Genomic DNA, 18238 nt, shown 5'->3' with positions numbered 1-18238 from the left:
ACCTAGGATCTCACTGATATCACCACATACATAAAGCAAAAAAAAAGAAAGAGAAAGTGAGACAACAGTTAGACAAGGCAATGGATATAGTATGTGATTTGAGTAGTGACAATGAAACCTTGAATTTTTACTCCATCTCAGTAAGACTACTGATCATTTGAAGTATATTGTGACTCTCTTGGGCTCTCCTGAGGGAACTGCATTGCTCCGAAAAACTAATATTAAATTTAACATTGTTTTATGCCTTGGTCTTTCACAAACTATATGAGTGCATTAATCCCTGTACCATAGCATCAATTTCTCTCTTTTACCCAATGAATTATTTTGACTAAGCAGAGTATCTACAGCATCTTAGACACTGAGAAACTATCATACTACCTAAAAAGTAAAAAGGAATAGGGAATCACAGAATCATAGAATAGTTTGGTTTGGAAGGGACCTTAAAAATCAACTTCATAGTCTCCAATGTTGGCTAAGGGTTGTGTTGGTTCTTTCCACAATTCTAGTAATTTCTCTGTCTAAAAGCTCACAGTCCTTACAGTCCTCTATCTTCTGTAGCCAAATCTATCCCCCTGACCTTTTCTGTCAAAACTAATAGACACATTCCTGTGATAAGACTCTATTTTCATGAATCTTTATTTTCAACTGAAAAGTACCTTGAACCTGAAACTTCCCAAATAATTAGTTTCCTCAACTACTTAATATTTATAAGATGTAATATCATGCTGATTCTCTCCTTCACTGTTCCATATTGACAAGAACTCACTAAGCTAGATATCCAAAGTAGATCAGCTTTTTTTCTGAGATACTGTGTTTACTCTCAAGATAAATTCATTTATTAAAAAAAAAAAATGTGAAAGAAAAGCATAAATTCATGTGTCCAAATTAGGTATTAACTTAAAAATGAGAAATAAATACCTGTACAACTTTCTGAGACTGTACATCAACAATAAGAACTCTGTCAAGTGTAGGCTGAGTTACATAAATGAACTTGTCTTTTACATTAACAGCTGTTGCCCATACACATCGCTGAACAGGATCTCTATCTGCTTTGGGACAAACTTCATCCTATAATTCAGCAGAAACAGGGAAAGTGTAAGAATTGAAACAGTCAACAATACAATAGAAAGGCAAATTACATGCTCTTTCTTCTTTTTTAACTGTAAAAAAAAAACTATAAAGACAATTTAAGGAAGGAAAAAGAATAGGCGACATTAGGACATAGACCAGTGTTAACCAAACTGGCTGTCATAAGCACGACACAACTCACAAGCACAAACATACACTAGCATTTCTGGATGTTTTCTAGACATTCAGGCAGTTAGCACCGTTGTTCAGAGAAAGAAACCGATTTGAAACAGTAATACATGTGGAAATAAAGTGAGCAAGCGCCAGGAGACCTTAAAACCAGAAAAACAGACTAGGGACAAAAAGTCACGTTACTGTGCAGTAGCTAGCAGCTCCCCCATCTGCAGCATCACAGTATCTTGCAAAGAAAAGCAGTTATAGACATGGCTTACATTTGCGTCTAAGCACACAGCAATAAGGCAGGTAAATACCAAATTGGGAAAATAGTAATGTATACATAGAGAGGAATAGGAGGAGGGGTGCTGCAAGTTGTCACATGCATAGAGACAAAGTAGCAGCAATTAAAAGAATCTGAAATATCATTTCAAACATCAAGAAGTTTGGCTACTTCTGCCATAAAATATTCTCAAGGCCTTTATCATGAGTGTTAAACAATGTAAATTAATTGGTTTCTTAGCATCATTCCTTCACCCTCTGTTTTTCCATTCCTGCAGAAGAATTAAGAAAAAAAAAAAGCAAAATTCCCTTTGACTTCAGTGAATTTATACTTGAAAATATAACTATTGCACTCTCACTCAAAATAGCTATCTGTACTTTACATACTCACTACTCATATTTTTATATAAATATATTCCCAGTCATCCTAAGTATATTTATATTTATATCTGTCTATTTGTAAATATTTACTCCTAGTGAAAGCTTGCTTTTATCAAAATTAAGAGTTACTTGGTCAAATAAACTACCATATTTGGAAATTCCCTTTATGAAATAGTATGATTTTTTTTCTATAATGAACATCAAATTTATGTAAAAACAAAGACCTGAAAAATAGTCTGCTTGGAGAGATACAGCATGTGTCAAGCTTTTTTATATTACTGACCTATTCTTTTTTTTTCTCTCTTAATGTTTCTTCCTTTCACCACAGGGAGCAATTTCACCAGATTGTAAGTATTATCTCTTTTTAGCAGTTATCTGCTGCTTATTCCTAATTTAGAATACTCTGGTACATCATAACTGGTAGCTGTGAAAATAATTATGATATGTCAGCAGATGATGAATTCAATGTAGAATGAACAGCAAGAGTTAATGAGATCTTAAACAAGAATTTCGCTTTTAAGCATTAAACTCCTTTCAAAAGAAAGGAGAAAATAATGTGACAGCACTAAGCAATGCTTTTCAAGAAAATGATGCATTTCAACACTAACTTTTCTGTATCATCAACGTTCTTTGCCTGCTGTGCCTCCATGTTTGAAAAACTACATTCAATATTTATATGTCAAAATAATAAATAAATAAATTTTAATTTTTCAATGTTTTTCCCTCTCTCACAGAGGGGTTTTCTTTACAGGAGATTGAAATCCACTGCGTGCTCTGATGTGGTGTTTAATCCTCAACTAAGTGAAGGTCTTTCAAAAATTACATTGATAAGGAAATGTTACTAAACTCAGGTTTCATGGGATATTTCACAATCAGAAACTTCAGCAGAACTCAGAAATAAATAAAACCAGTAAGATATGTTTTACACTCCTAAAAAGCCATGCACTTTGAAGGGAAAAGCAGTTGAAAATCTGTTTTTTAAAGAATGATGGTCATGTGATAAATGGGACTTTCATTCTTAAATGTAGCTAAAAGCTTTTCATCACATGAAGTGCCAGCAAGTATTAATAAACAAGTATGTCTCTAGTAAGATGTGTAATCATCAGATCCATGATCATTTGACTTCTGTGCGATTATTACTTCAATTGGAAGGTTGCTTCACTGATCTCAAATTATTTTTTACATTTATTCTAAATATGCCTTATCTTAGTTCCATGTTTTATCTAAACTGATAAGTACTTTCAGACTGTTCTACGAAGTCCTCTTTCTTCCGCAGCAAAGCCCTTCTTCAAATAATGCATCAGAAAATTTTTATAATATACTGTGTCATTCCTTTCAGTCATGTCTCAAGGGCTCACTTTGTTTATACCAGTTTTTGGTGTTATGAATCCCAAAAGGACATAAGCAATATATTATTCAAAAATAACCAACTCCCGATGAAGGAATCTAGGTTTCGTTCACATGGCATCATATAGATTAGTGTAAATTATTACACAAATCATACCTCCCATTGTGGGAAGTATAGCAAAATAGGAAAATATCATAAAATAAGCACTTCTAAGTATATCAAGAGTTCAGCAACTTCCTGAAACATTTTCCTGAATCTGAGTCTAAAAAGACTGCCTAAAGTGTATTTCTAAATATTATTTCAAGGAAAAGCAGTATAAACATGTGCAGCTTATATATATATATATAGATGCACGCATGCACACATGTATTTTAATTAGAAACTACAGTGTATTGTTCTTATTGTCTACATAATTCATAAAATTTGCTCCTCTTGTTCCACTTTAAATGCAGTGAGTAGAAAACACAACACTTTCAGAGCTAAAATAAAAAATATTAAGTAAAACCAAAACCACTACATATACAAATGCAGTTTACAAGTTCTATAATACTGTTTATGCTGTCATAAATTTCTATAATCCAATGCCAACCCTCACTTTGTGCCCAAACCTAAAAAATTAAAATAAGGGCAAGAAAGTGTTTCTCCAAAGTAACAGTGAAAATTATGCCTTAAAGTTCTCATGTTCAAAATAGTATTTTCCTAGCATGAATTGGTTTATGCAGTTGTTTCTCTAGTTATTCAAACCCACATTTATCTAGATGCCTCAGGAATAGCTTCAATCAATGGAACTGAAATTATGCATTTGAAAACTTCACATTAATCTGATTACACAATTTGGATTTCTTCTACATTATTTGACATTACAGGCATTAATTGTGAGGCTCCATATTAATTTCCCCAGTGGCTGGGTAATTGGATAAAATAATTTCTCCTTAAAATGTAAGCATAAACCCACCATTTTTCTTCTAATTAAAATGTAAGCAATCAGCAATTTAGATTTTTCTAATTTATTCTCTCTGAAAAAAAAGCTAACATCTGATAAAACATAAATTTCTTTAATAGTTGTTTTCCCCTACAATTTTTAATCAAAAACTGACTTGTCCTGTTACAAGTCAGCAGATGGAGGAAAATAAATCCTTAGAGAAAGCTCTTCAAGTTTGTCTGGGGCAAGAAATTCTCAAGAGAAAATATGTACTTGCAGATTTGTAAGTGCAAATTCCATGTTTATAAACTTACACTTCATGCAAGTGTTCTCAGTGTTAAGATTTGAGGCAAACTCTTTAAGTAGTATAATGAAATGTCTATCTATGCTATGCCTATCTAAGAGTAAGTTGGCATCAACAGGTTATAACAGTGCATGTATTTAGACATGAACTCTATATTAACTTGTTATTTACTTGACATTTACTACATTTTCAAGTAAAAAAAAATAGACTGTGGAACTTTTCCACATATTCTTCTTTACCAACAAACAAAGGTTAATTTTGCATTTACTACACTTACTGCGCCCTTAAGAGTGTTAACCAAAGCACAAGAGCTCACTTCCTGTGGAAGCTGTAATGTAACCACATGGCAGAGCAACAGTTTTGAACTGAACTATTTTTCTCCAACCTCCAACACATATTCAACTTCAATCATGAGATAGCCTAAAATATATCCATTATGTGCTATTCTTGTAATGAAGAGGAAAATAGGGATAACGTTCAAACCAAAGTGATTTTTCCATTGGTGTCAACAAAGGCATATATTTCAACTGCTTCTTTCTCCACTCCCAGCCTCCTGAAATAATTATTCTAATTCGGATATATTGGGAAGGGAAAATAAAAACACTTTTGCACGAGAATTAGAATTTAAAGGCTTTGGATAATATTAATTTGCAGAAGATAAATAGAGGTTGCATGTTGGTGAGGAAAATGTCCCAAACACTTCAGTATGATGAGATATTTAACAGCTGAAAGACCCTACTTGGACCATGGTTAAGAATCCATTTGACATAAACAAATAAAGAGCTGTCAAAGCTGGTATAACTAAACAATAAACTATCATAAAACAGAAATAAGTTTATTTTTGTGTCCATGTGAATAGAACTTTCACTATCAGCCTAATAAATTCTAGTTTCATTTAATATTAATTTAGATGATTCAAATAATTCAGGAGATTCTGGGAAGGAGAGGAGGAAGCTCTATAATTTTCTGTGAACCATGATGATCCAGTAAAGCACCAAACCTTTTGATTCGCTTTAAACACAATGAAAGTGCTTTGCTGCATTGACACTCGGCTGCATAAGAGGCAATTAAATATTTAGATAAGAGTCCTCAAGTATATAGTTATTGAGAAACTGTATTTACATTTAGCAAAATTAGCATACTTAAATATGTACATGTAACTTCTGCAACATTTGCTCACAATACAATGCAATGGCATGTAGAGACGTCAGAGTTCATTCTTTTACAGGAGCTCAGCTAAAGGTAATTAATTTTGTTGACAGGCAAACAGGAAACCTGGTGTGGAACACTGCAGTATCACATGCAATATTCAGAGATCTTCTGTAGCACTTCTAGTACCTGAACTGCACTGTGGAATTTAAAACTATTCCTAGACTTCAGCAAATGTTTGGAATGAAACAGGTTTGCTGGGGTTTAACTTATCACCTGAATAGCTAATTCAGAAAAGTGTAAAGAAATGAGAAATGGGAGTGGTTTAAGCAAGCATGTATTTCCTTTAGGTATATGCCAAGAGATAAATGATGGAGATTTTATTAGCAATAGCTGCCATAAATGTGAAAGGCTAAGTAAAGCCACCTCAAAACATGCAGCATACCAACATCTCTGATTAGCAAAGTCATATGGCAAGATCAAAGAGAATTACTAACGAGCAATTTATGACACGAACTCTTACCACTAAATGATCACATGGTAAACTTGAAAAGTCTGATCCTGGAAAACTGTTTTTTTTGTTATTATTCTTATTTAGAGAAAACAGATCTCACAAAGACGCTTGAAGATATATTATATTCTTTAAAAAGACGTTTAAAGCTTCACAATGAGTTTTTTGAGAATATACTACTGCTGTCACAGTATTAGCAGTATATGCAGAGAATTTCTTTTAAACCTGTGTTTAATCCTTCTTCTAAGAGGAAAGTAATCATAAAGGTTTTTTTGCAAAATTTTATACTGAATTTTTTTTTTTTTAATGCAGAGTAAACAATATCGTCACTATGAGTAGAAATACATAAAGATATATTTTCCAATTATTTCTTATTTCTCTTGCAGGAGTAAAGATTTATTAACTACTATGTGAGGGAACATGCTTTTAGTGTTCAGGGAAATAACAAGAAATATTGTTGAATTCGACGGGAAAAATGACATGAATGTAGGTACAAAGTTTAATTTCTGGCTATTTATTTACTACACCTACCCATAAACCAAAGATATTCAAAGAAGGACAAGTCTATATCTACTTTAAAATGAAAGTTATCAAACAGCCTACGTGCCTCATCTTTTTTTTTTTTTCCCTAGGATATAATTATTATACAAAAAGAAGTAAGTTTGACTTATCCATCCTGATTATTACCACATTTCAATAAAAATACCCTTAAAATCTAGGCTGCACTTTAGACCAATAAAATTTTACAGACTTCTTAAATTATCAGCTTTGAATTAAACAGCTATAAAAAAAACTTTTGGCTTATTTTTGGCCATGTCAACCTAATTTCACATAAGCAGTGCAAATCAAGGTATGATTAGCTGTTCAAAGCATAATTATTCACACTAAAATAAATCTTGCTGCTGAGTACAGCAGCCTTTGACATCAATAATGATAACTGAAGAGGCAAATTCCATTGAGACAGTTCTGCTATTATTTCACTGTGCTTTAGGCATTAGAGAAAAAACCCAAAGTGTACAGCTCATGGGTTGTTATGTATTTCAAGGTCACTCATTCAAATCCAAATGATGAGAAAAAATTATTATTTTTGATAGGTGATAGATCATATAAAACAAGTCTTAATGTAGTGATGCGAACCAAGTGTTCCTGTGAGAACATGCATCATGTCAGCTAGCAATTTGATTAGCAGTAAAGGAAAAGCATCAAAAGAATAAATGGAAGTGGAGGATACACTACTGTTTTGATGTATACTACACATGGAAACTACTCCATAAATGCACAGAATTTGGTGAAATCAGCTATAAATCTGTTAACAATAAAGTTACTAAAACTACTTATAGGAATTGTAAGTTTGAGTCAAAGCATCAATCATCTGTACTAACTTCAGTGGAGCTGTTAAGAGTATTTACCAGGATAGGGATTTGCCACATGATAGCTGGCAGTTTAATATAGACAAACATCCAGTGGAGAAAAAGAAACCATTAAAAATAATAACTTTAGATCCTACATTTAATAGACAGTCAATCCCTGATTCACAGAGATGCACTTAACTGGGGAGGAAGGGAGGAAGAAAAAACAACCACCAAACCAGAAACAAGGAATAGAGTTGTTAAAGGACTGGGAAAAGACAGCCAAAGAAAATAAAGGGTTTGAAAAGTACACAGGGAATATACAATCTAAAAGAGAGATTGAAAGTTTGGATTTGATCAAGGAAAAGGAAATTTTGAGTTCATAACCATAAACTACTTATTAATTGAGAAGATATGTTTGAATATATCAAGCAGAAAGAACCAAACTAACAATAATAAATTCTTATCTAAAGAAAACTATAATTGAGAAAACACTATAAATAGATTTAAAAAAAATGACTTGCCTGAAAACCGAGGAGTTTTTCACTAGGCTTTATATGTCTCTGAAATTCACATTCCACTGGTTGTATTACTTTGATGCCATCTTCATAAAAAACATAAAACATGTTCCCAATTCCCAGACCTTAGGAACAAAAACACATTGAAATGTATGAAATTAAAAAATGACAAAAAAAGAAAAACCTTGCCTTGAATTAAAAACCTCATCACATTTTTGGTATGAAACCAATTTGTTCATGCATACAGCGCTAATACAGATCATCCTATAGGATCTTTTGTTGTAAAACTAAAAAAAAAAAAGCTGTTACATTATTCAGAATTTTACATAGTCTTCTCCATTTGCAAGACACTATTTTTATGCATACAGATCTAGAAATATATAGTTTGACAGCTGCAGTAACAAAAATGATCTTGTGAAATCATCTACGCTGAAATCAAATTAATATAAATTCTCCAGCATTTTTATTTTTGTCTGAGGGGTGGGTTAGGGTTAGGGTTAGGGTTAGTGTTAAAGTAACTTATGGGTTAGTGTTAAAGTAATTTATGTATAACATTGAAAGAGAAGTTCTGAGTATTTATTATAAACCCTTACTTGAAATTTCTTTCAGTCAGAAAATATTCTCTAATGTATATTATCGGAATGCCATTGGTAGGGAGATAGTCATTCAAAGTTTGAAGGGCCACAAATGTTTATAGAACTATGCAGTACTTCTACAGCAATGTTGCTGACTGAGAGCATGATGTAAACTCTGTGTAGCATGAAGTCTCACAATACCTGAGGTCATGCTCTTGACCACAAAAAAGGACATTCTCCTTAATTTATCATAGAATTATAGAATACTTAGGGTTGGAAAGGATCTTAAGATTATTTAGTTCCAAGCCCCTGCCATTGGTGGGGACACCTCACACTAAACCGTGTCACCCAAGGCTCTGTCCAACCTGGCCTTGAACACCGCCAGGGATGGAGCATTCACAACTTCTTTGGGCAACCCATTTCAGTGCCCCACAACCCTCACAGTAAAGAACTTCCTTATAGCTATTCTAAACTTCCACTGTTTAAGTTCAAACCCGTTACCCCATGTCCTACCACTACAGTCCCTAATGAAGAGTCCCTCCGCAGCATCCTTATAGGCCTCAGTTGCTGGTTTCCTATGTAGATGCTATGATGATCGGTTCATATTTGTAAAATTCTATGAAGAAAATCATAATACTCATAAAATTACCACTATAACAAACTCTGACCACTAAATTGTTGGCTACAATGATAAAAACAAACAGATATTGTGGATACAGGTCCAAGGTGTCGCTTGACATTAAAAGCATTTGGCATAGGGACAAGGGAATAAAACCCAGGAAAAATAAATTTGAGTCTGAAATTGTACTTATCCTAAATTCTGAAGGAAAGCTCTCTACATTAATAGAGAACAATTCATAATATCCAATAAAATAATGAGAATATTAAGTGGGGGAGGGGGAAGTGTGTGTTTATATATAGGTGTATATGTACGCACATACATAAAAGTTCCCAGTCCCCAGTAGGAATCACAGAGGTAATACAGAGCTTTAAAACGTAGTAATATACATTGGGTTGTAGAGATCTGTAGCTGAGCAAGTGACCCCCAGGTGATAAAGACATTTGATAAACAGATTCCTAGAACTTTCTCCTCAGTTATCAATAATCCAAGGCAGGCTTTCCCATGCACAGGTATTCCTATGTAGTAACCCAGCCTAAACTTTTAAGGTTTTATTTCCAATGTCTGTATAACAATGTCCAACAAATCGTTCTTCAAAATCAGTGAAGGAGGCACAGTAAAAAATGTCCTTCCATTTCAATACTAGTTAAAGAAATCAGTTAATATAAGGAACCTTTACCTGCGGATCCAATGAAATAATCCCCCCTTCCAAGTTCTTTTTACCTCAAAACTCTTCCTTTGAGCATATATCTACAAATATCTCTACAAATATCTAATTTATACAAATATCTGATCACCTAGGCAAGACATTTCTTCACAACTACAGGAGCTACTCCTACAAAGACTTTTGACCTAATTTTGCAACCTTCTTTGCATGAAACCAAAACCAACACAGCTCATTTATGATACAATGCCAGAAGCAACAAAAATAAACACAGATATATTAGCCTCATTTACACTGAATCTATATTTAAAAATGGCTGATTTGAAAAAAAAAAAAAAAAGGTGGTGGTTTTGGCTTTCTTTTGAATATAGATTAATATATGGATATATTTATGTGTGTGTATTGTATTCTTATTGTAATAAAAAATTAACATACCTTCAAAATCCTTCCAGATTTTCTGACATTTACTCTTTTTATACTTACACAAGCAAGTAGTCTTTTGTGTATCTCATACAGAAATACGCACTGCAGGATCTAAAGTCAGTCTAGGATTTCACAAGCTGAACTGTCCTACTAATCACCCATCCCTCCCTTCCTATCTGTTAATACTAAAACAACAGAAGATGACAGAGTATGCATGATCCAGAGAAGTGACTGGTGATGCTTACTGGCATCTTCAGGGCATTGCTCGCTTGCAAATGAGTTTCAACACTGCAACCAGTAACGGTACTTGTTGGAAACACAAGGAATGGCCTTATGTTGTGATGAGAAATGCAAGAGAGATCAAGAAAATCTGCTCTAGAAGATGATACTGTCACTTCACATTCACAATCTCTATTATAAATTGCTTTCTGTTAAGTTTCACAATAGTCACAGAGAAATTTGAATGCCTTTACCATAAGCACTCTGGTAAGCTACTATCTTTAATTGGTCGTTATCAGAATTTAAGTGCTTTCTAGCTACTCAAGCAACACAGGACCTGACTTGAAAAGACAATCCCCTGAAAAATCAAGGTAGTGACAATCCTGTTTTCAGTTTTATCCAAGATAAAACATAAGATAAAACACAAGTGATACCTTCCCAATAATCGGTGAGAATACCATATATTTGAAACTTTAGTGTTAGAATCTTCTTGTGCATCAGTTTAATTGTTAACAGTTGAATTGTATGAAACTCTGAACATGCCATTTTTACTCTGAAAGGTCAATAGAGCAGGAGGATTACAGGTGAGCTCCACCATAATCAAGAAACTGATTGCTTATACCAGCTGAGCAACCAGTAAAATAAGAATATGAAAAATAAAACTAATTCATATTTGTAAACACACTAGAAAATGCCAAAGGTTGCTATGTAATTAGACAAGTGAAATTTCTGAATCTTTAATTGAAAATATACATTTAAGAAATATGCAGAAATACCACTTGCAGCATGAATTCATAGCGAAGCCTGATTCACTTACAGTATTATCAATCTTCCAATGGAAATAATAGAAAAACCTTCCTATTCCTGAAATACATTATATTATTTTGTAAATTGCAATTTGAAATTAAGAATAGGCTACTGAGAGCAACAAAATGAGACCTTGTGACAACACTTCAATTATTTCTCTGCAATATGCTTTATGAAATTATCTCATATATTTGAAAGTAATGCCTGTCTTTGTCAGTTAAATATACTTTCCATGTTTTCTATGATTTTAACACCTGATACTGATTTTATTTATATTTATCTTTCAGTTGGTCACAAACCACAAACCTCCATTCCTCCTCCCAACACTTATTTAAACCCTTTTATATAACATTTATATAAACCCATCCTGAGTATAAGAAGAAAATACCTTTTCTCATTAAGCAACAACAGGTGCCTCAATTTTAATTATGATGTTTAAAGTTATAATTTTGTCAAATAAGAATGATTCAAACAAGATAAATCCCAACCGCATACAGGCTGATCGGCTGGAAGTTTTATCATGTCAGAAAAAAAAAGAAAAATTAAAGATCGACATTTTAAATCTGAGCTTCTTGTGGTACTTCTTTGAGTATTTGTTTGGTTTTTTTAACAGTTTATTTCCTTTTCTCTCCCCAGAAGGAAAATGTTCACAAAGACATGAGCATTTAAAGGATCAATTTCCACTGCATTTTTTTTCTTTAAATCTTTTTAAATACCTGGAATGTTGCAAGGGGGAACATAATTACTGTAATGGCAGAGTATGAACAAAAAAACCCCTCCAGCACAGAGCACAGAAAAGGAACAATAGAGGAGCATTTCATCATAATTCAGAAATTACAAAAAAGCCATATGTATTAGTACCTTGCTCTCGCCACAATATGTTTGCAACTGCAGCATGTAAGAGAACAGAAAACACAAATGAACAAGAAAAAAAACCATGAATGATATCTCAATTCTAAAATAATTATGATGCATTACTGGAATAAACGTCACTACCACCTGCTACAGCCCCCCTGCCCAAGTTAACTCCATTAGCATTTATCAATACTGTGTTCATAATCCATTAAAAAATGGTGTTTGCATACACATTAATTATGCATACTAATTACAGTGATGTAATTTTCATAATATCCTTTAAGCACTGGACTTTGAAGAGATTTATTTCAGGACATAGTTATGACAGAAGCATGCAAAACTAAAATGTATCAAAGATAACACAGCCATGCTATCAAAGTTGTCATGCTGTATAATGATTGACATTATCTTTGGAAGACCAGGATAGGAACTATAAGATGGCATGGTATCCACTAAGTGTTTAAGTTGGTTACTTCCATGAAAAAATTATTTGCATTTTGGCCATCTTGTTTACAATTGGACCTTTGAGATCAATGAAAACTAATTATTCTAATTTTATTCTTTCAGCCTGGAGAGAATAAAATAGCAAATATAATTTTGCAAATTTAAAATATTTAGAGCTCAGTATAAATTTTTTAAAACATCATCACTGAAAAATAAAGTCTTTGTAAAGTAATGATCTTAAGAAATAGAGAAAAAATTAAAGGAAAGGAGAACATGTCTGTCTCACATATAGACATAATGGAATTGTGATGTTCATTGGAAAAAAAAAAGTTGCAAAAGCTTTAAGAAAAAGTTTGAAAAAAGTAATGGAAGACACATTATTAAAAAATATGTTGGTACAGAAAAGTCCCTCAGCTGCTGACTGCTCAAGATTAGAAAAAAGAACAACTATCACTCCAGAACATCCTGGACAATGATTTTTCCCAAGCATCTTTTACCAGACACTGCTGAAGACATGACCAAGACGGGCTTTTTCCCTAAAGGTGTGCAGCATTTATCTCATTCTTGAGTTCTGAAAGAATATACAGAACCCAAAATATGTAGAAGGGTCCTTGGAAAAAGCATCAACCCACCTTCCAACAAGCTCATGATCCAGATAACTCAGGATAACAGAGCTACTGGGCTTTTGTTTTGTTCTTTTTTTTTCTCTTCTCCTCTACTACTTTTTGTCCTGTGATTTTATTATCTTTTTTCCCCACAAATTTTCTCCATAGAGCTACCTCATTATATGACCTCAGACACAGTATTTAAACTGTGTCATTTGGTTATGCCAAGTTAAAATTAAGGTGATGCTTAGTTTTTACCTTCAGTGCTTTGAAGTGTACAAATGAGAGATCACCATGCACGTAAAAGTAATACTGTTGCAGTGAAGTGACTGTGAATGCCAGAAGAAAAATTCCCGTTTTCCAACACATAACATCAGCGCAGCTTTCAAACATGCTCAGTCTGTGCTTTATTATCTTAAAATGGCTTAATTCTCTGCACTATTATGTGTGCATTGTTTTCAAATATTATCTTTTTCTTTAATATTGAACCATTAGGATCCAATAAACTGCTAAATGCCAAGATAAATGGAATGAGCCATCTTGCCACTTACTCAGACTGAGTAGTAAGCCCTTACATCAGAAAGGCAAATTTCTGCTGAACTACTGCTCCGGTCAAAATGGTACCAACATATTTTATTTCTCAAGCCTTTACACTTGCTTTTCTGATTTCAGGTTATTGCTTTCAGAAGAGACTAGTTTTGAAGGAAGTCTCCATTACTTTGGCTGAGTAAGTGTGTTCTCCAGACATCTGGCTGCTCTTAATGAAACTTCTTGGTGACTAAACTGCTAACACCAGTATGACTCTTAGATTTACATCCAGTGCTGACAGCACAAAATGGATTTGATTTACTGTATATTTCAGTGGCAGACATGAACAGAGTATTTAACATACCTCTTCTAAATAACATTTGGCTGCTTATTTTTAAACTATTTGATTTTTCTCCTGAACTAGACCTTTGACTGTAAGTTGCAATCATGAGACAGAATATTAATTTGATGTTTTATTGACAGCTATTATTTTTTAAATAAAGACCTAATCAGTAGATCACCAGTATTGCAATTACAGAAAGAATGGACTGAAAGTTTTCAGAGATCTTGAATTATTTAAGACAAAAAGAAAAAGGTGTTGATTTGTGTAAAAAGAATGCTTAAGAGACAACTATATCCTTATGACTTTAGAGCTACAGAAATTTTCACTGCAAGATGAAAACAACTGAAGTCTCATATAGAGATAGTATGACCAAAAGGAGAAGAAATTGTGATAATATAGTACTGCCCTTCCCATCAATTAAAGCACCTGCCTTGTGAGCACTATGCAGCCAAGTCATTCTATATAAAAGCTGACAACTTTGAAGATGGAATGCTAAGGTGCTAGTGTTTGTTGCCCTTTGCTGAAGTGTTAAATCAGTCATTTGTACCTTGACAGATAGAACAAAGAAATAACCCTGGGGTATGCCTCAGATGACCGGCTTCTGGGTGGAATTGGTGGCACCGATTACAACCTTTGGGCCTGGAAGTTCAGCCTATTTTCAATTCACCCCACTGTCTGTGCATCTACCCTGTACTTCATCCGTTTGTCTAGATTATCTTAGGCATTTCTAAGGACAAGATAAACAACATCCACTCCTCATCTCACCCTCCCTTGCCAGTCAGCTGATTGCAGAAGTATGACCAGATATTATTTCCCTGTCATTAATCTACACTGACTGCTCCTGAAAATCTTCTTGTCTTTCATGTTTTGGGGAATGGTTTCCAGGGTTATTTGCTCCATCTCCTTCCCAGAAATCAAGGTGAAGCTGATGGGCCTATTGTATCTTGGAATCTCCATGCCCTTCTTGAAGAGTAGCATCGGATTTCTTCCAGCTCTGCTTCCTCTGCCCCACTCAGCAGCAGGCCCCATATTCTCCCTAGCCTTTTTTTGCTGCTGATGTCTCTATGGAAGCCTAGTTTTTGCTGTTCATGTCCTTCACCAGAGTCAGCAGCAAAATTCAGAAGCTGAAACTTCTAACACTATCCCTGCGTGCCAAGACACTGGCTCTATATGCAGACGACAGTTCTGTTTGTCTGTGTCACCTTGTATAGTCTTTTTTCTGTAATAAAGCAAATTAATTTCCCCAGGGCAACTTGGAAGATTTTCTGTAAAAATATTTTTTTCTTCACATTGTGAGGAAAGGACTATGTAATATATGGCACTTGAGGTCCTGTAAATTTAGCCATAAAGTTCTACTTTCGATCAGATTTTTTCTAGGGTTGACATAGGAAGGAAAATAAGTAATTATAATTATTCAACTGTGCGGAACTACACAGCAAATTAGATGATTTAAGATGCTAAATACAGAACACATTAATGAAAAATCATATGTATGGCTCTGAGTTATGCTAAAAAAAGGGGGGGGGGGGATAAAAAAAAGTGCTTTAAAAGCCCCACAGTTATTAATTTTAAAGTTAACATAGTTCACCTGATGCCACATGAATGTGGGGTGGCCACCATCTGAAGGGACATAAGATTTATTTGCTGTCTCTATTCCTCTTTTTACTCTGTCTTATTAAAAGCTGTTTTATTACACCATTAATTCTTGGTCCTTTTATACTGACATCTAAAAAGAACCCTGTGCCATGCCTTTCCCCCCACCCACCCAGTACAGAAGAGGGGAGAATCCACATTTTCCTGAAAGAAGATTTCTTTCTTTTGTTTTTTTTTGTTTGTTTGTTTGTATTTTGTTTGTTTTCTTTTTTTAAGGACACTTACAGCTCCATAAAAATCACTCTTCATGGTACTTACATAGCTATTCTATTCTATGTTTCTGTGCTCAGACCCAGTCTTTGATTGTCAATAGTTAACATCACATGTGAAAGCCTACTCTTCACCTTTGTTATTCATTTTCTATGTTGGCTAAACAGTGGTACATTTTTCAGTAAATTCTGTCCTTAGCACCTCATGAAATTCTGCAGCAGACTGTAAAAGCAGCATTATCCCCTTTGGATGGAAACAACAACTGCAAAATTCCATGGTATTTCTGCTACTAAATGAATTCAAGGGTACTACAATGCTATTTTCTAAATAGAGTCTGTATCCTACTCCTCTTATCACATTGGTAATATATGTCATCAAGTTCACTTTTCTGTCTCAATAACAAATGTCAAAGTTTTCAGCTATGTCAGCTACAGTGATATTCTTCCCTACTTTTCTGTTTGCCAAACTTAAGTTTTCAAACATAACAGCTGGAAATAATGTGCATGTGTATATATATAAAAATAATTTCTGAGATTGACACTCACTGAGTTTGGAAATTAAATGTACTCTTCTGCTTCCTTTTGGTACTGTAATTAGATGTTCACATTATCAGTAATCAGCACACAATACTCCAAAGACACAGAGAAAAACGATCGGGGCAACAAGACTCAGAAAAAGAAACTTGTTCCTGAAGCACAATACTTCATTTTCTTCTAGGAACAGTTTTACCTCTTCTACGACATGCTTCACTGGCTATTATCCAAGAAAATGCTGAAGGAGCTTTTAAGATCTATTAACTACTTTTTTATTTTTATTTTTAAATTCAAAACTGTCATTCTTTTGGACCTATTTCATGTATGTGTGCTTAAATAACCTGAATTTTTCCTTTATAAAGGAAAACTAAATAAGGTGCTTTCATAAAATGTTATTTTGTTGCAGTGGTACTCAAACAAAGTTGTATCAATTAAACCCTCAACATAGGAAAAACTTTCCTAGCTTGCTGCACTAGGAGAACAATGAAGTTTAAAATGCCTTTAAGAAGAGGGAAAAAAAGCAGAAAGAAATCTTCTCTGCATTATATATTATTCCAATAAATAGGGGATGAAAAATCCACTGATATCTTCTGAATGCAAATAATGATTTTTCAGGAATACAGAACCACTGTTGTTAATTCCAGGTTTTGTCTCGTTGAAATACAAGCTTTGCATTTAAAATTCTTTAATATTTTATCTGAATTTCTATCAGCCTATAGCAGCTGATAACCAACAGTTTCATATCAGCTCATTGTGCTAGACTTTGCACCCTCTGACAGGAAACTGCTGCCCCTTTCCAAGCCTTTAATCTATAATGGCAAGAGGTAGATCTAATAGAAAATAGGGCAATGAGGAAGATGGAATAGGGTCATATGGCAAAGGTGTGGAATTCAACGTTATCATTCAGAATTGTCCCAACATAACCTGCTGCACTTTTAATTCCACAAAATAGTAATTTCAATATGTTTGAATGAATGATGTCTGCGCACTTCACTGATGTCCACCACCACTGTCAACTGTTCTGGTTAATCATATACACATCATAAAGAGAATGTATCTTTTTCTTCTCATATCTCTAATTTATAAACACATGCCCTTATCTATAACATTATTACTATTTGGTTGCTAAGCCATGCAAGTTTTTTATGATTATTTTTAAAAGAATAGTGCTAAAAGTAAAGATGAGGTTAAGGTGATTTGCTTTATGTCAATTTCCACTACTAAGCAGAATGAATACATTTATGCATATATTTGGTTTTAATTTTATTCTAATTTTAGAATAAATTCAGGTTAGTTGGGTCAATATATAAATATATGTAAACTTTTACTTGTGAAGCAAACTTTTTTTTTTTCAAAGTTATTGATTTTTTTAACTATTTTAAAAGTAATTATGTCAACACAAATTCTGTCAAAATTCCATTCTGTTCTTGTGTGACATTCAATTTAATTTCATTTTAGGTTAGGTTAACACAATAACCCAATGGCTGGCTTTATGAATATTAAACTATTATTTATCAGTTAAAGGCACTGCTGATGCTTTATATTTGGTCAAATATGCCCATGTTAGCTTACTCAATTTTATATAAATCTTCATAATGAATTATGCTGAGGTCCCTAACTCAATCCAGTCTACAATGGATAGGAATAAAATATGGTTCATGAGCTGAATTTCTACCTTATACTTGGAAGTCTGAAATAAAGTCTTTGCCTACGATGCTGTGAACAAGTATAAAATTGTTTAGCTCGACCATAAA

At 33.6% G+C, this 18238-nt stretch overlaps 1 protein-coding gene across 3 annotated transcripts in view; it reads right to left on the bottom strand.

Annotated features, from left to right (window-relative positions):
- Positions 1–18238, bottom strand: part of FSTL5 (follistatin like 5) — a 317762-nt gene that overhangs the window by 40072 nt on the left and 259452 nt on the right. For 2 of the 3 annotated variants that reach the window (XM_061475634.1, XM_061475640.1), the window contains exons 11-13: positions 12175–12201; positions 8013–8131; positions 919–1068 (exon numbers count right to left, since the gene is read on the bottom strand). In XM_061475634.1, the coding sequence (XP_061331618.1) occupies positions 919–1068; positions 8013–8131; positions 12175–12201 (296 nt within the window). The remainder of the gene's footprint in view (positions 1–918; positions 1069–8012; positions 8132–12174; positions 12202–18238) is intronic. The other variant, XM_061475650.1, reaches the window with a different exon arrangement.

This window comes from Pezoporus flaviventris, unplaced genomic scaffold, assembly GCF_033815535.1.
Source record: "Pezoporus flaviventris isolate CSIRO_AGI_PZ_B2104156 unplaced genomic scaffold, CSIRO_AGI_Pfla_v1 ptg000002l, whole genome shotgun sequence".
Classification (NCBI taxonomy): Eukaryota; Metazoa; Chordata; class Aves; order Psittaciformes; family Psittacidae; genus Pezoporus; species Pezoporus flaviventris.
Note: the sequence above shows the minus strand (reverse complement) of the source record. Positions and strands in the feature narration are given on the sequence as shown.